At 44.6% G+C, this 21,851-nt stretch overlaps 1 protein-coding gene across 1 annotated transcript in view; it reads left to right on the forward strand.

Moving 5' to 3' along the window:
- Nucleotides 1-21,851, forward strand: part of GFRA2 (GDNF family receptor alpha 2) — a 103,589-nt gene that overhangs the window by 76,864 nt on the left and 4,874 nt on the right. Inside the window, exons 3-9 of the mRNA XM_073557123.1 lie at nt 5,454-5,747; nt 7,148-7,231; nt 7,907-8,246; nt 11,549-11,658; nt 11,757-11,897; nt 14,520-14,695; nt 17,505-17,552. Coding sequence (XP_073413224.1) covers nt 5,454-5,747; nt 7,148-7,231; nt 7,907-8,246; nt 11,549-11,658; nt 11,757-11,897; nt 14,520-14,695; nt 17,505-17,552 — 1,193 coding nt within the window. The remainder of the gene's footprint in view (nt 1-5,453; nt 5,748-7,147; nt 7,232-7,906; nt 8,247-11,548; nt 11,659-11,756; nt 11,898-14,519; nt 14,696-17,504; nt 17,553-21,851) is intronic.

Genomic DNA, 21,851 nt, shown 5'->3' on the forward strand with positions numbered 1-21,851 from the left:
AGCTCGAGCCCTGCAGGACCTGCTGAAGGGGGCTCCCGCCGGGGCGAATGGTCGGAAGATCCAGTGGCAGCAACAGCAAGAGGATGCGTTTCAAGATCTCAAGGCTGCGCTCTCGGACACCCCGGTATTGGCATATGCGGATTTCTCGCAACCGTTCGTCCTACATACCGACGGGAGCCTTCAGGGACAAGGAGCTGTGTTGTCACAGGTGCAGGGCGGCCGGAGAGAGTGATCGCCTATGGTAGCCGGTCGCTGCACGAATCAGAACGCAACCCGGACAATTACAGCTCCTTTAAGCTCGAGCTCCTCGCGGTGGTGTGGGCAATGACGGAGTGATTCGCAGAGTATCTGGCGGGCTCCGAGGTAGTAGTGCGGACCGATAACAACCCGTTGGCCCATTTGGAGAACGCCAAACTGGGGGCCCTCGAGCAACGGTGGGTGGCTCGGATGGCCAAATTCAATTATAAGATCATCTACAAACGGGGAGCTGAAAACGTGCACGCCGACGCACTCTCCAGAATCCGACACACCACCCCAGGGAGAAGTCGAGATGACGAATTAGAGGCAGATGAGACGCCGTTCGCCCTCACCACCCCCGCGCCTACAATCAACGCGCAGGTAGCGCCTCATCTGGGACTCCTAGGAGGGATGTTGGAACAGCCCCGCGACAACTGGATCCAGCAGCAGTAAGAACATACAGAAATTGGACTCCTGTGCCGATGGGTGGCCACCGGTAAATTGCCCACGGGCTCGCAAAGACAGACTTTGACCCAAGATATGTTGCTGATGTTGCGCCAGTGGGAAAAGCTAGCCATCAAAAAAGGACTTTTATATCGAAAAGCCACGTCACGAACCACGTCAGCTACGATATGGCAGGTGGTCGTGCCCGGAGCCCATCTCAACCAACTGGCCCAGGAAGCCCATGAAAAAGGGGCTCATTTTGGTGCTCAAAAGACTTTACAATGGCTACAGCAGATAGTGTACCACCCACGCTTGCACGCTGCTGTAGAAGAAGTTTGTCGAACCTGCCATTCATGTGAGCTTGCTAAACCCCCTGCGCAACGAGCCCCGGTGCAAACTATTGTAACATCAGCCCCTCTGGAGCTTCATACGGTGGACTATCTAACCATAGGTCCTGCCTATCAGGGGTATGCACATTGCCTCGTTATGGTGGACCATTTCACCAAGTTTGCCGTGGTCACCCCCACCCGAGACCAAACAGCAGAGTCGGCCGCCTATGCAATTTGTACGAACTTTATTCAAGTGTACAGTTGTCCACAATGAAAACATTCGGACCAAGGGGCGTGCGTCCTAGGAAAAGTCATGGAAGAGCTACACTATCTTTACGGTATCGATAAATCGCGGACTACGCCATACCACCCGCAGGGAAATGGAGCTTGCGAGCGATTCAACCGTATGCTAATCCAAATGCTGCGCACCCTAGAGAGCGACTGCAAGGCCCGCTGGCCTGAATATGTCCCCGAGCTGGTGTGGGTGTATAACAATCAGGTGCATCAAGTGACTGGTTACACCCCCTACTCATTGCTGTTCGGACGAGAAGGCAAAGGCATTAAGGAGATGGAATTGAACCCGGAGGAACCACAACCCTGGACCGGGGTATCCTAGTGGGTCCGAAACCACCGGCATCGGCTGCAGACCCTCCACCGTATCGTCCATACGAAGTTCCAGGATCTAGAACACCAAGGGGGAGCACTACCTCCACCCATTGACTTTCAAGCTGGGGATCGGGTACTTGTACTTGATCAACGCCCCCAAAACAAGTTAGAACCCCGGTGGGAGGTAAACCCGTACCGAGTGTTGCGCCGAATAAGCCCCGACGGACCTATTTACGAAATACAATCTGAAGGAAACAACGCGCCTCTCACTCGGGTTGTGCACCGTAACATGTTATGACCATGTACGTCTACCGATCCCCCGCGATCCAAACCGACCCCCCAGGTCCCTGACCCCCTGCCTATGGTCTGGGACCTGGATGACATAGAGGACTTCCCTGTAATATCTGCGAGGCGCCCCAGCAGTGGCACTACCGTAGACCCGGAAATCCCACTAGAACCAACTAGTCGACCACCTTCCACCACCCCAGAAGACTCCACTACACCCGAGCTTCGATGCTCTGAGCGGTCAACAGCTGGCAAACCCCCTGAACGTTATGAACAGTACCAGTTCGTATGGCGACAAGGACTGTCGTCTCAAAAGACTAACCCAGGTCTACAAAAACCCTTGCCCGAGGACTGGCGAGCATACAGGGCGGGGGAGTGTGGGAGGAACGGCCCCCGTCGAGTGTCTGGGCCGGAATCAAAGGAGCCGTCATCCGGGTTCCGGGGGAAACTGTTCCGGGGGGACAGGATTCAAAAACGGATCGTTCTGACAGACAGATGGGCTGGGGGAGGGACCAGTATAAAGGAGGCGGGGAATTCCCCGGATGATGAGTCAGCAGACCGGACAGAGACTGCAGGAGAGCGTGGGAGAGAAGGGAAGCTAAAGCGACTAACCAGTGTGAGAAAGGACGCTCACTGAGGACTCCAGAGGGACGGTGCCAAGGGGATCGTCCAAGACTTGCTGCCCTGCTCCAGCCCGCGGCCACAGCGGCCCCAGTCCAACTCGCGGCCGTTGCCGCCTCCTCTCAGCCCGCGGCTGCGGCCTACCCGCGGTCACCCGCGACTGCTGCCGCCTCTCCCCTGCCCGTGACTGCGGCTTGTTCCCCGATGCCCGCAGCCGCCCCGTGCTCGCCCGTGGCCGCAGCAATTACCGTGCCGTCGGCGGTCACCACCATCCCGCTCAGGCCCGCAGCAGGGGCCGGGCCTCTGCTGACCGCGGACTCCTCGTCGCAGCCGTTAGCTGCGCAGGTGGCCTGTCATCCGCCACCGCACATCGTTGCCGCTGGCCCCTGTCCGGGGGCTGTGGCCCACCTGTGCAAGGACTTCGCCGGGCCCTGTGGGGCCCCAGTGTCGCCTGCGCGCCGGAGGGCGCGAAGACTCCGATAACGCCTCAGCAACTGGGCCCAGCAACTACTACGCCGAAAGACCACCAACCCGAACGGCGAGGGACGTCTGGACAGCAGCTAAGTTGACTTTTCAATTAAGGACCCGTAGTCGGCCAAACCGCGGCCCTATAGTGACTGGCTATTGCCGGAAGTAGTCGTGTTCTACTCTTTGGTGTTTGCTTGTCTAGAGCCCCTGCGAGGGCAACACGTGTTACCCCTTTTTTTGGTTGTTGAAGTCGTGACTGAGGAAAGTTCCCTCAGTCTTATAAAAGTTATTTTAGAAAGCACCAGGTTGTCTTGCGACTTGTCACTGCATCCTGCGTACCTGCAAACACCACATTAACACATGTGGAATTATATAATTAGAAATAAGTGTGAAACAACTGAAAATAATGTATGTATTTTTTCTAGATTCTTCAAAGTAGCCACCTTTTGCTTTGATTACTGCTTTGCACACTCTTGGCATTCTCTTAATGAGCTTCAAGAGGTAGTCACCGGAAATGGTTTTCACTTCACAGGTGAGCCCTGTCAGGTTTAACAAGTGGGATTTCTTGCCTTATAAATGGGGTTGGAACCATCCGTTGTGTTGTGCAGAAGTCTGGTGGATACACAGCTGATAGTCCTACTGAATAGACTATTAGAATTTGTATTATGGCAAGAAAAAAGCAGCTAAGTAAAGAAAAACGAGTGGCCATCATTACTTTAAGAAATGAAGGTCAGTCAGTCCGAAAAATTGGGAGAACTTTGAAAGTGTCCCCAAGTGCAGTGGCAAAAACCATCAAGCACTACAAAGAAACTGGCTCACATGAGGACCGCCCCAGGAAAGGAAGACCAAGAGTCACCTCTGCTGCGGAGGATAAGTTAATCCGAGTCACCAGCCTCAGAAATAGCAGGTTAATCGCAGCTCAGATTAGAAACCAGGTAAATACCACACAGAGGTCTAGCAGCAGACACATCTCTACAACAAATGTTAAGAGGAGACTTTGTGCAGCAGGCCGTCATGGTAAAATAGCTGCTAGGAAACCACTGCTAAGGACAGGCAACAAGCAGAAGAGACTTGTTTGGGCTAAAGAACACAAGGAATGGACATTAGACCAGTGGAAATCTGTGCTTTGGTCTGATGAGTCCAAATTTGAGATCTTTGATTCCAACCACCGTGTCTTTGTGCAACGCAGAAAAGGTGAACGGATGGACTCTACATGTCTGGTTCCCACCGTGAAGCATGGAGGAGGAGGTGTGATGGTGTGGGGGTGCTTTGCTGGTGACACTGTTGGGGATTTATTCAAAATTGAAGGCATACTGAACCAGCATGGCTACCACAGCATCTTGCAGCGGCATGCTATTTCATCCGGTTTGCGTTTAGTTGGACCATCATTTATTTTTCAACAGGACAATGACCCCAAACACACCTCCAGGCTGTGTAAGGGCTATTTGACCAAGAAGGAGAGTGGTGGGGTGCTGCGCCAGATGACCTGGCCTCCACAGTCACCAGACCTGAACCCAATCGAGATGGTTTGGAGTGAGCTGGACCGCAGAGTGAAGGCAAAAGGGCCAACAAGTGTTAAGCATCTCTGGGAACTCCTTCAAGACTGTTGGAAGACCATTTCCAGTGACTACCTCTTGAAGCTCATCAAGAGAATGCCAAGAGTGTGCAAAGCAGTAATCAAAGCAAAAGGTGGCTACTTTGAAGAACCTAGAATATAAGACATATTTTCAGTTGTTTCACACTTTTTTGTTACTTATATAATTCCACAGGTGTTAATTCATAGTTTTGATGCCTTCAGAGTGAATCTACAATTTTCATAGTCATGAAAATAAAGAAAACTCTTTGAATGAGAAGGTGTGTCCAAACTTTTGGTCTGTACTGTAAATATGTAATCGATATTTCATAGTGTATTACATATTTACAATTTCTTACAGTTTTTTGTGTTCTAAAGTTGTATTCCAATAAATATATATTATGTTCTATCTAAATATCCTGATTATTGTATCATAAAAATGATTAAATGTCTGATGTTCAGATTGTACTACAATAAATTTTTCACTTAAATATAAGCAATATATGTGGGAGTCGGAGTTGTGGAGTTGGAGTAGGAGTTGGAGTCGGTGTAAGGGAAATTGAGGAGTCGGAGTCGCAGGTTTGGCTTACCGACTCCACAGCCCTGCCCATGACACTGGCATGACATCATTGTTGCCGCGTGACATACTCATGATATTGCGCTGGGCATACAAATCAAGAGAGGCGCCAAAGATGCCGGCAGGTAAAAGCAGGGACTACCGATGTGACCGCTAAACCAGGGTCATACAAATCATTTTGCCCAACTCTATGAGCTGGTCTCACCATATATCAGTTTATTCGACATTCACCTGATGTGTATGGTTTCCTGTTTGGTCTAGCGGATCTGATATGTTAGAGTTCATCCACTAACATAGTCATGTCTCCTTTCAGCTCAGATCAGCCTTGCTCTCTCTGGGTCTCCATCAGCATCCTGGGCTCACACAGACTGCCTCCAAGCTAACGAGCAATGTGTTACTGACCAGTCCTGCAGCTCTAGACTCCGCACACTGCGGCAGTGTCTAGCAGGGAGGGATCGGGATGTCCTCCTATCCAGCCAGGAATGTAAGACTGCTCTGGAAGTGCTTCAGGAAAGCGCCCTCTACATGTGCCGCTGTCGAAGAGGAATGAAGAAGGAGCTCCAGTGTCTGCAGGTCTACTGGGGGATACATGCTGGCCTGACAGATGGTGAGAAGAAGTCTATACTCCCAAAAATGCAGCAGGCATGGCAATGCCTGAATGTCTTCTGACTCATTTTTGTTATTGTGTTATTGTAAGTCACAATTCCCCAATATTGAGAAGGGTCCTCCGTTAGTTGCAGCACTCCCATAAAGGATATCATATCCTTGCCAAAAAACTTCTATCAACTATCTAATGGATAGGTAAAATATGTATCTCTGGTAGAGGTTCAAGCTCTCTGACTCCCACTAACGGCTAGGTTTTTAAAAAAAAATAAACTTAAGTACTACTTTACAGCATATGTCTGGGATATGCTTTAGATACCTAAAAGATGTAAGTCCCATAGCTTGATCCCAAACCATGGGGGAACGTTGAACTGTTGAACCTCTCTTAATATTTCAAAGGAAATCTGTCAGTAGGATCAATTCTCCTAAGCCGTCTATATGGGCACTTGGGCATAGAAAACTGAATGAAATGATGCCATGACATCTGCGATCCGATGTCTTCTTCCAGAGAGAGCCACATTTTTATTAATATGTAATGAGCTGTTAAGATCTATGGGCCGGACATAGATCTCCCTGAGAATCTGCCTCCAGAGCTTATTATAAATGAAAGGGGGCATTACCAGTGTGAGACATGTAGGTTAGGCGAGCAGACTGTCAGTCACTACATGTCTCACACTGGTAATGACCCTTTACATTTACAATATAAGCTTTGGAGGTAGATTCTCAGCAAAATCTATGTCCCACCCATAGATCTTAACAGCTTATTTATATATTAAGAAAAATGTGGATTTCTCTGGAATAAGACATCACATCGCAGTTAATTAAGGTATAATTTTATTCCGCTTTCTATGACCTACATGCATGTATAAACGGCTTAGGAGGGGTGATCCTACTGACAGATTCCCTTTAACTCGCAAATGTACGGCGACTTAAACATTTTTTTTTTCTTACTCAAATGTGGCTAAAAAACATTTTTGTAATTGGATTTCGTGAAAAAATTTGTACAATTTGTCTTCTATAGCCACTGTCTATTACGGGCTGAGGATGGGTTAACTAAGAATCCATCGGTGATCTCATTATGACAGTCCAATCGGAGAATTTCTAACTCCTCTACCTCATCTCTTTTGAGCTCCTCTCAGCTGATTTATGACCACAGACCACATCAAAGTTGAATGAGCAGGGAAACAAAAAGCCTGTAAAAGCCAAGAAATAAAAACAAAATGTTAATAAAACCGAATTGCAAAAATGATTTTATCACCCAAAACATGCATTTACAAGTGACAGTCAAGCCCTTTAAGGCTGAGTTTCACAAGTGAAAGGTCCTTGGTTATAACTGTATGCTACAGAGGAGAATGGACAGTGAACATTGTGAAAGGTTGCAATAATTCCGATTTGTCTCCGCAGGGGATGAGTTTTATGAGTCGTCACCATATGAACCAGTGACCTCCCGCTTATCAGACATCTTTCGCTTGGCATCTATTAACTCTGGTGAGCAACAGTAAGGCTACGTGCACACGCTGCGGAATGGATGTGCCTCTCCCCTCCCCTTTTTTTTTCCTTATGGCCATTTTCTGTGGGTTACCTGCAATGGAATGGCACTCCTGATGATGACGTGTTCAATGACTAAGTACGGTGATGATTTTTTTTCTTTCTTTCATGCTAACCCTATAAATATTTCAGTTACATACAGACATCCTTCAAAGTGACCAAGTCCTTTTTTCAATTTTTTTTCCAAGCGTGTTGCACAAAACTATTTTTTTGTGCACTTTTGGCACAGACAAGTCGCAACCGTTTTTTTTTTTGCACGATTTACAGCAAACGTTGGAACAAGTTACGGTAATTAAAAAAAAAAATTGCCTCTTCTTCTATTGAGGTCATGATCTCTGCTCGTAGTCATTGAGTGAAAATTTTACTTTTTTTATTTCGAGAAGATAAAACTCTTAGCATAGTGGAGTTTCTATAGCATGTGGGTGAGATCAAACTGGCCAACCAGGCACCAAAGCATTCTCTTCTCTGATGGACACAAAAAGCGTCACCGAATGGGATGACCATGGCATCTGCCCAGTGAGAGGCAATTGTTATTGCACACCAGATAATAAGGCTTATTGTCTATATATATTTAGTTAATATTTTCTCAAGAATCTCCCCTCTTACAACCTACAGGCACAGAGGCGGCCATCATGAAGCAAAATGCCTGCTTGGATGCAGCAAAGTTCTGCAACGTCAATGACGCGTGCAAAAAATTACGCTCCAATTTCATCTCCGTCTGCAACACAATGGAAGATGTGCCATGTTTCCGTCGTAAGTGTCACAAGAGCCTGCGTACCTTCATGGAGCGCATCCCTTCAAATCTGACCTACCCCCTTCTGTTCTGTCCCTGTGGGGACAAGCCGTGTGCGGAGAGACGCCGCCAGACCACAGTGCCAAGCTGCTCCTTTAATCGCCCCGAAGTCCCCAACTGCTTGGAGGTGTGGGCCACCTGTAGACAGGAGCCAGTTTGCAGGTAAGGTGGCACGTTGTAAACATGTGGATATTCCAATATTATTGTTCAAATCTCTTCTGCCTTTCCAGGACTTAGATATGTATGACCTATCCCTTTCACTTCAATAGGAGTTGAGTGGCAATACCTGAGAACGACTACTACACAGTGCCCGGAGCTGTGATGTTATGGCTCTGTACACTGTGTACATCTGGCCAAAACTGGAGCTTCGGGGTGCCAGGTGCCAATCTGAGGATAGGTCACCAATGTCTAAGGCACGAATAACCCTTTTAAGACTTAAAGATAAGATAATAATCATAGGGATTGGCATCTTCTAGACTTCTGATCGGTCATCTCTTTCCAGATCTCTTCTTCCTATCAGATAACTTTTTGGTGGCATTAGGATATGCAACATGAACAAAGAGTGTATTACTTGTCCCTACTGAATAAGCCAACAATGGTCGTGGTAGCCAGGGAGTACCGGGTGTGTACACCCCCAAAGCCATTTTTGGTGCATTAACCTATGGGGAGGCAGTTGTACAAGATCCAGCTATATGTAAGAGTATGTCTATGTAGGACGTAAAAAATGCTATTAGGGAATGTACACACAACATCAGGAAGAGTCCACCTGTAACCAGCCTGAAAAAGAACTGAAGAACTACCAAAAAGAATGGAAATACACACCACAATGTCACAACGGCTTGCCGTGCATAGAACTATAGAATATTACAGTTGGAAGGGACCTCCAAGGTCATCGTGTCCAACCCCTGCACTGAGCATTCACTAAACCATCTCAGACAGATGTCTGTCCAGCCTCTGTTTGAAGACTTCCATTGGAGAACTCACCACCTCTCGTGGTAGCCTGTTCCACTCACTGATCAACTTCACTGTCAAAAAGTTTGTTCTAATGTCTTATTTTTTTCTAATATCTAGTAGAAGACTTGTTCAGTATTTTTGTACTTTCTTTAAGCGCTTCAGGTTTCCAATGCTACAGCGCGGTTAAAAAAAAGTGCCAGGTCCGTTTATCCTGCGGCTTACGCTTAGAAGCCGCTCACTGTGTAGTACCTACATGCAAAGCCGCCGCAAAAGACGCAAAATAAGACACTTCGTGAAAAATACTGAAGGTGTTTTCATGAAGTGCCTTTTGCAAAACTCAGTGGGTACGCCGGCATCTGAAAGACGTTGTGTGCACATACCCTAACACTGCAGACCTTCCACGTGGAAATCCGGGAATCTGTTGATTGAGGAAACAGCACCTCAAGAAAGGTGAAGTCCAAGAGGATGGATCTCCACTGATCCTAAAGTGATGGCATAGTTTAACAATGCGCCATCACTTAATAATATCCCTTGACCATAGTCAATGCACATGGATGCAAACACAATTCCTTACTGTGTATAACTTTATCGAAAAACTCCTGCTGTAAAGATTCCCCCATCATAACATGACAAGCCCAATATTAATATTGGACAAACGCCAATTGGCATCATCACTGTAAAATGGCACAATGAATACAGTAATACATAGGTACATACCTCATTATACTCTGACTTCATTTACGCTCGTGCCTTCTCCACATCTTGTGTCTAGTGATTTGTTCCTATTCCCACCATTCTTACCCATATCCCTAAATTTACTGTCACGAGTAATGCAGTACATATGAAATGGGGCGTTACGGTTAGAAAATAAAATATACTACTACGAGTAAAGTAAAAAAAAATACTAAAATTATTCTCATATATTTAAATTAAGCAAAATTCCCTAATCTCAATATATCAGCTCAACTTTTGATACAGACCTTAAGATAAAAACAAAATGAGCAAGTAAATAAATAGTAAAGGTACAGGTAAATAACATAGGGTACTTAGTTAGCACTATTTTGGTCAAAAAAGGGTAAAAACCATCCCACCGCGACAAGGTGACCCCAATCGGGATGGTCCTCAAAATAGATGGAGCAGAGCTTGACCTAGGCCTAACTGTCCAGACACCTGACCATGGGAAGCTACATAAATGCCCAGCCCAAAAAGGAGGAGCCACAACCCTGTGCAAAAAACTAAAACCAAAATCAAAGAAATGAGCTGGAACATATGTTGGTATAAGTCCAATGTGTAGGTGAAAATTCACACTGTGGCCATTTTAAACAGACAAAAACTTAGGTTAAAAATGGCCATAGGGTGAATTTACAGCGACATATTACTCTTTTACTACCATATGTATGTTCCAGCTCATTTCTTTGGTTTTGTTCAACTTTTGATACGCAAGACAGCTTCCTTCAACCTCCCCTGGGCCGGTGATGTCTATAAAGCGGATTAGTCGTCTGTCTCATTTCAATAGCTAAGCCAACATCCTTCTCAGCCATGGCTAACCCTGGTGGCAGGGTCTGGCTTATGTATTCCAATGAGTAAATCAGCCAGCCCCCTTCTTACACATCACCAATAAACAGAGAGGACAAGACATTCTCTACAGTGTCAAAACAAAGTTGGAATTTGAGCTTCCAGGATCAGTATCGACATCTCAAGATCTTGTCAGCTTTTTTTTTTTTTTTTAAAGTCCTCCAGAACGTGATATAATACATCCCCTAGTACATAAGAACTGAACCAATATCCTAAAGGCCAAATATTACAAAATAATAAACACAAAAATCGAAGGGACAAAACAAATTTAAATAGATAATAAAATTATTAAGTCATTCCACAATTACACAAAAAATCATAAATGCTAGAAGAAATAGTCAATAATATAGGAGAAACAAGACTAAAAAACGACATACATAGGAGAAAGGAAACAGGTAAAATACGTAATAGGGCACATAAAAAAGCCAATTACAGAGAAAAAAACATACCCTCCCCCAGTACGGGTCATGTTAAAAGTTATAGCTATATTGCATCAAAAAAAGTATATGCCTCAAAATAAATAGTATGATATATAACATGAACAGAGAATTATAGATGACACCCATATAGGAAGCCAAAGCAGTAAATAGATATATGAAGCCGAGGATTGGTGAAAACATGCATCAAGGTTATAGGCGACCTCTTGGGCTCACTATTTTCCACACTTGACCCTTTGATTAAACAAAGGGTCAAGTGTGGAAAATAGTGAGCCCAAGAGGTCGCCTATAACCTTGATGCATGTTTCACCAATCCTCGGCTTCATCAGGAGGTCTGATAGAATGTATAGCCCCATTTGTCTCCTTTCTTCTCCCTTCAGTGCAATATTTAATATATGGATCCTTGCAGGACAATGAAAACCACATTAGGCTTTTAACATTTAATAATTTCCATAGTGCATGTGATAAATCATTATATTTTCTTTTTATGACATGTAGATCCAGATTGGCGGATTTCGTTACCAACTGTCAGAGTTCTCCTCAGTCTGTGAGCGGCTGTGTACGAGATAACTACGCAGCCTGCCTCGGAGCATATGCCGGGCTGATTGGTGAGTTTCTGGCTTTCCGGCTTCTTGCTCTTGCTTCAGTGGGCATTACCAATTTCCGTAATCCATTATCGGTTGCCTTTGTGTTTTTTTTCTTTTAGGATATGATGTAGCTCTGAATTTCTTAGACTCGGATCCGCATTCAGTTTCCATCGGACCTTGGTGCTCTTGTAGTGGAAGTGGTGATCAGGAGTCTATGTGTGAACTGTACTTGAAAGAGTTTACACAGAACCGCTGCCTGCGTGAGTGGGAATACGGAAAAGCAGATCCTTATTTTACCTTCTAGACCAGAGGAAACAGTCACAATCTTCTAATATGTTACAGATACGCGGGAGATCTCAGACCGCCATTAATTGCTTACTGATTTCTCCTTTATCCATTAGATAAAACAGCGGTATAATCAGCGCCGTATCGTGCCCTCCCTACACGCAAGGCTTGGCTACACAAACATGTTTAAATGCATGTCTCAGGTGTATTGCGATTGATCGAAGTCACATTGACCCTCATCATAATTCAATTTTGTGTATGCACCAGCATTAGAAATGCATGAAAGAACGTGGTCCGATAAAATGTGTTTGTGAAAGCATTGTCTCTAGAGGTGAAATCTGTAGATGATTAATTTACTGTCGGGAAACGGATGATACAAAGGAAATAGGTAGAAAATAGATAGATAAATGACAGATAGATAGATAATAGATAGATAGATAATAGATAGAAAGACAGATAGATAATAGATAGATAGATAATAGACATATACAGTTGTAGCCAAAAGTATTGACACCCCTGCAATTCTGTCAGATAATACTCAGTTTCTTCCTGAAAATGATTGCAAACACAAATTCTTTGGTATTATTATCTTCATTTAATTTGTCTTAAATGAAAAAACACAAAAGAGAATGAAGCAAAAAGCAAAACATTGATCATTTCACACAAAACTCCAAAAATGGGCCAGACAAAAGTATTGGCACCCTCAGCCTAATACTTGGTTGCACAACCTTTAGCCAAAATAACTGCGACCAACCGCTTCCGGTAACCATCAATGAGTTTCTTACAATGCTCTGCTGGAATTTTAGACCATTCTTCTTTGGCAAACTGCTCCAGGTCCCTGATATTTGAAGGGTGCCTTCTCCAAACTGCCATTTTTAGATCTCTCCACAGGTGTTCTATGGGATTCAGGTCTGGACTCATTGCTGGCCACCTTAGAAGTCTCCAGTGCTTTCTCTCAAACCATTTTCTAGTGCTTTTTGAAGTGTGTTTTGGGTCATTGTCCTGCTGGAAGACCCATGACCTCTGAGGGAGACCCAGCTTTCTCACACTGGGTCCTACATTATGCTGCAAAATTTGTTGGTAGTCTTCAGACTTCATAATGCCATGCACACGGTCAAGCAGTCCAGTGCCAGAGGCAGCAAAGCAACCCCAAAACATCAGGGAACCTCCACCATGTTTGACTGTAGGGACCGTGTTCTTTTCTTTGAATGCCTCTTTTTTACTCCTGTAAACTCTATGTTGATGCCTTTGCCCAAAAAGCTCTACTTCTGTCTCATCTGACCAGAGAACATTCTTCCAAAACGTTTTAGACTTTTTTAGGTAGGTTTTGGCAAACTCCAGCCTGGCTTTTTTTATGTCTCGGGGTAAGAAGTGGGGTCTTCCTGGGTCTCCTACCATACAGTCCCTTTTCATTCAGACGCCGACGGATAGTACGGGTTGACACTGTTGTACCCTTGGACTGCAGGGCAGCTTGAACTTGTTTGGATGTTAGTCGAGGTTCTTTATCCAACATCCGCACAATCTTGCGTTGAAATCTCTTGTCAATTTTTCTTTTCCGTCCACATCCAGGGAGGTTAGCCACAGTGCCATGGGCTTTAAACTTCTTGATGACACTGCGCACGGTAGACACAGGAACATTCAGGCCTTTGGAGATGGACTTGTAGCCTTGAGATTGCTCATGCTTCCTCACAATTTGGTTTCTCAAGTCCTCAGACAGTTCTTTGGTCTTCTTTCTTTTCTCCATGCTCAATGTGGTACACACAAGGACACAGGACAGAGGTTGAGTCAACTTTAATCCATGTCAACTGGCTGCAAGTGTCATTTAGTTATTGCCAACACCTGTTAGGTGCCACAGGTAAGTTACAGGTGCTGTTAATTACACAAATTAGAGAAGCATCACATGATTTTTCGAACAGTGCCAATACTTTTGTCCACCCTCTTTTTTATGTTTGGTGTGGAATTATATCCAATTTGGCTTTAGGACAATTCTTTTTGTGTTTTTTCATTTAAGACAAATTAAATGAAGATAATAATACCAAAGAATTTGTGTTTGCAATCATTTTCAGGAAGAAACTGAGTATTATCTGACAGAATTGCAGTGGTGTCAATACTTTTGGCCACAACTGTAGATAATAGATAGATAGATAGATAGATAGATAGATAGATAGATAGATAGATGATAGATAAATAATAGATGATAGATAACTAGATAGATAATAGTTAGATAATAGATAGATAGAAAGATAGATAGATAATAGATAGATATACTGTAGATAAATAATAGATGATAGATAATAGATAGATAGACAATAGATAGATAATGGATAGAAAGATAGATAGAAAGATAAATAGATAATAGATAGAAAGATAGATGATAGATAGATAGATAATAGATAGATAGATAGATAGATAGATAGATAGATAATAGATAGATTAATAAATACTGTAGTTATATGATAGATGATAGTTAGATAGAGAGATAATAAATAGATAATAGATAGATAAATAATAGATAAATAGATAATAAAAAGATAGATAGATAGATAGATAGATAGATAGATAGATAGATAGACTAACATTTCACATTATATCTCCAGGAAATGCCATCTATGCCTTTGGCAATGGTACGGATATTGTACACAAGCAGAACACCCCTCGTCCTGCCCTCACGACCATTACTCCTCGGACTGAGAGGAGACATGTTCTCCCAGATAACCAGAGTGATAGTAACACACAGTATGAGATAAACCCAGTCATCTGTGATTCAGTCCAGGTAAGAACCAAAACCTGTCATATATGGTAGCTGATCCCACATACCTCCTAACTTTGAAAGTAAGGAAAGAGGGATACATACTGTGGGGCACAGAAATATTGCTTCTAGTGATGGGCGAACCCCCCAATGATTGGGATCGGCAGGTTCACCCGTTTTTTTGTAAAGTTTGAGCTCGGGGCCGGAGATGACGCGAACTTGCTTCTGAACCCCGAACTTGGACTTTACAGATATGGGATGGGGCGAGGGGGGTTCTGGACTCAAACTGTAACACGGGCTTCCCACGGAAACACGTGTTCGGGACCTTGTAACTATGTGTTCGGTACAGTTCCAGAATTTTACAGTTCGGGTTCACCCATCCCTAGCTTCTAGTGAGGTCGATTCACAGCATGATATCACTTTCATGGCCCCCACACTGCCCACCAAGCACAGTATGAGGCCCTCTGCAAACTCCCAGAGGGCGCTAGTCGTGGGCAAGCTGCTGTTCCATAACGGCTCGGCATTTTACAGAAAAGTTATGTCTTAGTCCCAATGTGCTGGCATGTGTTGGGTGCATTACACTCACTATCAGTAGGCAGCAGGCCTCCGCTATCTCCAGGCCTCAATTTTCAGGAGCCCCCGCACATAACTCAGGGGACACCAAGTTCGTTTCAACACTCAAAAGTTTACTGGAGAGTTCAAGTTCATCATATTGTAACACACAATATCGGGCACAACACTTCTTATTTCTAGTTCCTTAGTAAAGTACCTTTTCAGTATTTCTATCTGTTCTTCCCGGACTATTCCTATGCTCACTGATCCTGTCAGCAGCAGGGATTCCCAGTCTGTTTCCGAAGTACTTATGAGATTTGTTACTTCCCACTCATGCGGTTCCACATCCATCTTCCTCTGTATACTAGGGGAGGAGTTGCTCTTTGTAGGGCTTGTATCAAGCCTTGAGCTCCGGACGTTGCAGGAATGTTCATAGGGATTTTATAAGGCCTTGTGCTGCCGAGAACATTAGGTTCTCACTTTTGCTATTATCCCACTGCACCTTGAACTTGACCCTGGCACCTCAGTTAACAAACTATCAAGTAGCAATCCCTTTTTACTGGGAGTTACACCTCCTACTATGGGCTAGTCCCAAACTTTAACTATATCTGACTCTACAGTCTGTAACATTTTTTTTCTTTTTTAGTCTGTAACTGGGCAGATGTCTCTCACATACACTATGCATTACATTTCTATACACTTGCAATGCTTATCACACTCTATCCTACCTTATACTTATTCCATAGTGCACACTACTTAATGTCCTAAAGCTTATCCTATGTCTTACTCTATACTTTATACATTACTATATCATAATTTATATAAAAAGATGCAAAACACTATTCACACTACGTTATAGCGTGATTGGTGGCTTAAGGGGTAGGTATGTGACAGTACAGTCCATCACTCTAAGACTACGTGCACACGCTGCGGAATGCTCTGCGGATTTGGCAGCGCGGATTTTGCAAAATCCGCAGGTAAATCTGCAGGTCAAAAGACCTGCGGTTTTACCTGCGGATTGGCCTGTGGTTTTGCCCTGCGGTTTTTCATCTCCACAATAGAGGAGATGGCAGACCGCAGCGGAATCCGCAGAAAGAATTGACATGTCAATTCTTTCTGCAGTTTTGAAACCGCAGCAAATCTGCGCGGAAAACTCCGGAGCGTCTGAACAGCGTTTTTTTTTTCCCATAGGGTATAAAGGTACTGTACAACGCAGCTGAAACTGCTGCGGATCCGCAGCGGCCAAATCCGAAGCGGAACCGCAGCAGAATCCGCAGCGTGTGCACAGACCCTTACACCCCCACAGTGCTCACCACACAAATTATATGATGCCCTTTGAAACACCCCATACACAGTATGATGCCACAACAGTACATTCCCTCACACACAATATGGTGACCAGTGCCACAGTTCCTGGCACAATGTATGGGGCCCTCTACATGCATTACGATGCTCCATAGGTCCCCACACATTATGATGCCCACTGCCCCATGTTATGATGCCCCCACACAATATGATGCCACCACAGCTCGCCACACAGTATGCACACTCAGACAGTATGATGCCTACTGTCTCCACATTATAATACTCCCATATCATGGCCACACTATGATACCCATACAATCACCCCCACACAGTGTGATACCCCCACAACATCCTCAAATAGTATAATGTCCCTACAGCTCCCCCACAGTATAATGCCATCACAGCTCCCTACACAGTAACAGTAGAAAGCCCCTACATTGACCCCTACAATGTATGATATCCTCACAGCCCACATTCATAATAACCCCACACAGCCTTCCAAGCCAGTATAATGCTCTCACAGCCCCCACAGGAGGATGCCCACACAATCCACCCCCCACTCACAATAAGATGTCGCCCACAAGAATCCCACTTGTTTGTGATCCTACTCCCCTGAATTAAGTGGTCTTTGCTGCCCAGTGACATGAATGGAGAATGTCCCATGACCTGAAGGTTCTTCAGTATCTACATAGATTGGACGGTGGAACAAGGATCTGACAGTTCCCTGCTCCACCACCTTGTTCAACTGCATCTGTATACTAACTAGAAGTAGGAGTTTTAGTCTTGGGACACAAAAAGATTTCCAACATAGTTCCTACTTCTAATCAAATTTCAGTCTGTCCAGCTGTATTCAGATGATCTAGATGTGTGGATCTAATGTGTTATAGATAACAGTTGGGTTGGCTGTAAATCTGTGGCTCTAATACTTGATAGCAATGTGTGACCTGCCGGTGATGTTTATAATTACTTATTGCAGGAAAAGAAGAATGAGAGTTCTCCCCACATCAGGATCTGTGTTTCTGAGGTATTATTCTTCTTCTTTGCTACCTTCTGATCCAGTCATCTTTTCTCTTGCCTCGTGTTCTTTAACATTATTCCATAACTTGTGATCATGCTGACTATTCTCATCATTGCTCTATTCGGTCATTAAATGATCTATAAGGTTCTCAGAATTCCGTTACACATATTTTCTCCAGCCTTTAGCTCTCCAGTTTTTATGAACCAACAATGCCTAGCGTCCTCTGAAGCTGTGGCCTTTCAAGGCATGGGAGAAGTTTAGTTCTTTTACAGGTGGAGAACCAAGGGTTAGAGATCTCTGGTCCAGAAACTCACTCATTATCAACTTCACCTATCTGTATTTAGGATGGCCATAACTTCTAACGACCATTCTTCTGACCTCAATGGGCAATCGTTTTTGGTTTTGGTATTATCACTTCTACTTCAGAAATAATTGTGAAAATTTCCTCCTTGGAGGCTTGTCCTTTGGGCATTCCCACCATTTGTAGTAGACTAGAGAACCCTCCTATTAGATATTTATAAAATTCTCTGCATATTAATTGAGTCTCCCCTTCTCTCGTATGAACTCTACACCCATATCCTCCTTCATGTTATCTAATCTATTCTTCCTTTTAGTGTTTTTATCAACTCTTCGTACCATTGTTCCATTACTTTTATTCCTGTACTTCGCCTTTCCAGAACTATTGCCCCTTCATCTCTCTATGTAAATCTTGTCTTGTTAGGAAACATGGTCTCCAAGAAGACTCCTATAGAGAAAAGTTTAGGATCACACTAGTGATGAACGAATCTATTCGCAGGACCATGGTCCACTGTCCATGTCGGTCATCGGTGGCCACTGGAAAGAACCTAGCAAACCTTCTCCTACCTGTTTGCATCTTCCAATTATTAGGTCCAATGTGATGTCATGCTTGTATGCCTACAGATATTGCCAGCAGGTAGGAGGCTCCCATTGGTTTGAAAGGCTTCTGTTTTGATTGAGTCACCGTAGGAGGCAAAAATAGAAATGCTAGCTAAGTCCAGAAAACCAGAGAAGTTGGCAGCTATCGGATTGCAGACCCCTGAACCTACCAACACAACTAGCAGTAGCCGTGGGGGGCTCCTACGATGCCCTAGGCCCCTCGATCACAGCCGGAGGACTACATAGCCTAAAGACAGAAAGGGAAATCTAAACTGCCCCAGAGCAGACCCCAAAGCAAAAGGCAGCCCCCCACATATAATGACGGTGAAGCAAGAAGAAAGAACAAAACACAGACAGAAAGATAGACTGAGCAAAGATGGGGCCCAAGCTAGCTTAGATAGGAAAGGACAGGAAGGCTGCTGTCTGCAATCCGTGAAAAACCTTATGAAAATAAGAGCCAACAAACTGACAGTAAAAAAGGCCCTGAAGACGCTAGGCTTCAAAAAAGGCTATGTCAGTACTCAGGAATATTCTGAAGACAGAGCAACAGGCAAAAGGAGATTCAGCTCACCCCAGCAGGGAATGGCAGAATCCAGAAAAGCAAGGAAAACAAAACACTAATGCAAAAAGGCAAAGCAGAAATCTTAGCTTTAGATGAGCAGGAATCAGACTGGTTTCCTAGAAGTCCACAGAGAAATCACCCGCAGGCCAGAAGGGCGTCGTCAGCCTTATATCCAGTCATTAACTCCACTCAGCCAGTCATCATCATCAGCCCCAGGTGTTTGACAATCAGGCTCACTACCTTTCTTCACCAGAAGATGGAGTTCCTCGGGCCTCAGTAGTGAAGGGGAAAATGAACTCACAACAGTACCTCCCCCTTGAGGAGGGGTCACCGAACCCTCAACCACGCCACCAGGGCGATCAGGGTGAGCCCGATGAAAGGCACGCACCAATCTTTTGGCATGAATATCAGAGGCAGAGACCCAGGAATTATCCTCCTGACCATAACCCTTCCACTTAACCAAATACTGGAGTCTCCGTCTAGCCAGACGGGAATCCAGTACTTTCTCTACCTCATATTCCATGTTACCTTCAACCAATACAGGGTCTGGAGGTGCAACCCCCGGAACAACAGGTTCAACAAACCTCTTCAACAAAGATTTATGGAACACATTATGGATTTTAAATGTGACAGGAAGAGCCAAATGAAAAGAGACCGGATTAATAATCTCCAATATCTTGTAAGGTCCAATAAATCTAGGCTTAAACTTAGGAGAAGCCACCTTCATAGCAATATTTTTTGATGATAACCACACCATATCACCAACCTTAAACTGGGGACCAATGGTCCTATGTCGGTTGGAAAACCGCTGGGCCTTTTCCTGGGAGAGAGATAACTTATCCACCACTTGGTCCCAGATCTGGTGCATTCTCTCCACCACAGTGTCAACACCTGGGCAGGCAGAGGGCTCCACCTGCCCTGAAGAAAATCGAGGATGAAACCCAAAGTTACAAAAAAAAGGTGACATCAAAGTGGCAGAACTAGCTCTATTATTTAAAGCAAATTCGGCCAAGGGCAAAAATGAAACCCAATCATCCTGATCAGCAGAAATAAAACATCTCAAATATGACTCCAAGGTCTGGTTTGTTCTCTCTGTCTGCCCATTGGTCTGAGGGTGAAAAGCAGAGGAGAAGGACAACTGAATTCCCAGCTTGGAACAGAAAGTTCTCCAAAATCTAGACACAAACTGGACTCCTCTGTCAGATACAATGTTCTCAGGAATCCCGTGCAAGCGAACCACCTGTTGTAAAAACAGGGGCACCAATTCAGAGGAAGACGGCAACTTAGGGAGTGGTACAAGATGAACCATCTTAGAGAACCTATCACAAATCACCCAAATAACAGTCATCCTTTGAGAGACAGGCATATCAGAGATGAAATCCATTGAAATATGGGTCCATGGCCTCTTGGGGACAGACAAAGGCATCAACAACCCACTAGAGCGAGAACACGATTTAGACCGGGAGCACGTCCCACAGGACTGCACAAAATTCCTGACATCACGAGACAAGGAGGGCCACCAAAAAGACCGACTCACCAGATCTCTAGTACCAAAAATACCTGGATGACCAGTCAAAGCAGAGCAATGAACTTCAGACATCACTCTCTTCTTCCACTGGTCAGGAACATACAACTTTCCACTGGGACAATGCTCAGGTTTGTCCTCCTGGAACTCTTCCAGAGCACGTCTCAAATCGGGCGAGATGGCAGAAAGAACTACCCCTTCGCCTAAGATGGTAGCAGGCTTGGTCACCACAGGAGAATCAGCAAAGAAGCTCCTAGAGAGGGCGTCAGCCTTGACATTCTTAGTTCCAGGAAGAAAAGAAACCACAAAATCAAAACGTGTAAAAAACAAGGCCCACCTAGCCTGTCTAGGGTTCAAGCGCTTAGCCGACTCTAGGTAAATCAAATTCTTGTGGTCAGTGAGGACCACGACTTGATGCTTAGCTCCCTCCAACCAATGTCTCCACTCCTCAAATGCCCATTTCATGGCCAACAGTTCCTGATTCCCCACATCATAGTTACGTTCAGATGGAGAGAACTTTCGGGAAAAGAAAGCACAGGGATTCATTTTAGATGTTACAGGATCCTTTTGGGACAAAACAGCTCCTGCACCAATCTCAGAAGCATCCACCTCTACCTGGAACGGAAGTGAGACATCAGGTTGCCGCAAAACCGGGGCGGAGGTGAATCTTCGCTTCAGCTCCTGAAAGGAAGAAACAGCCTCCGGAGACCAATTTAACACATCAGCACCCTTCTTAGTCAAATCAGTCAATGGCTTGGCAATACTAGAAAATTTTGCTATAAATTTCCGATAAAAATTAGCAAAACCCGAAAACTTCTGGAGGGCCTTCAAAGAAGTGGGCTGAACCCAATCGTAAATTGCCTGTACCTTGGCCGGGTCCATTTCAATAGTTGACAGGGACAAAATAAATCCCAAAAAAGAAATCCTCTGTACTCCAAAAAGGCATTTAGATCCTTTGACATACAGGGAATTCTCCCTCAAGATCCGGAACACAGTCCGAATATGTTCCACATGAGAATCCCAATCCTTGGAGAAGATCAAAATATCATCCAGATAGATAATCAAAAATTTATCGACAAAATCTCAGAAAATATCGTTCATGAAGCACTGGAAGACAGAAGGGGCATTAGTGAGCCCAAAAGGCATCACCAGGTACTCAAAATGTCCCTCCGGAGTATTAAACGCCATCTTCCATTCATCCCCATGCTTAATGCGAATAAGATTATACGCCCCCCTGAGGTCAAGCTTGGTAAACCAGCAAGCACCTTTAACTCTGGAGAATAGATCCGAAATCAGGGGTAACGGATACTGATATTTAACA

The sequence above is a fragment of the Dendrobates tinctorius genome, unplaced genomic scaffold (genome assembly GCF_039654945.1).
Source record: "Dendrobates tinctorius isolate UK_male_01 unplaced genomic scaffold, ASM3965494v1 ptg000245l, whole genome shotgun sequence".
Lineage (NCBI taxonomy): Eukaryota > Metazoa > Chordata > Amphibia > Anura > Dendrobatidae > Dendrobates > Dendrobates tinctorius.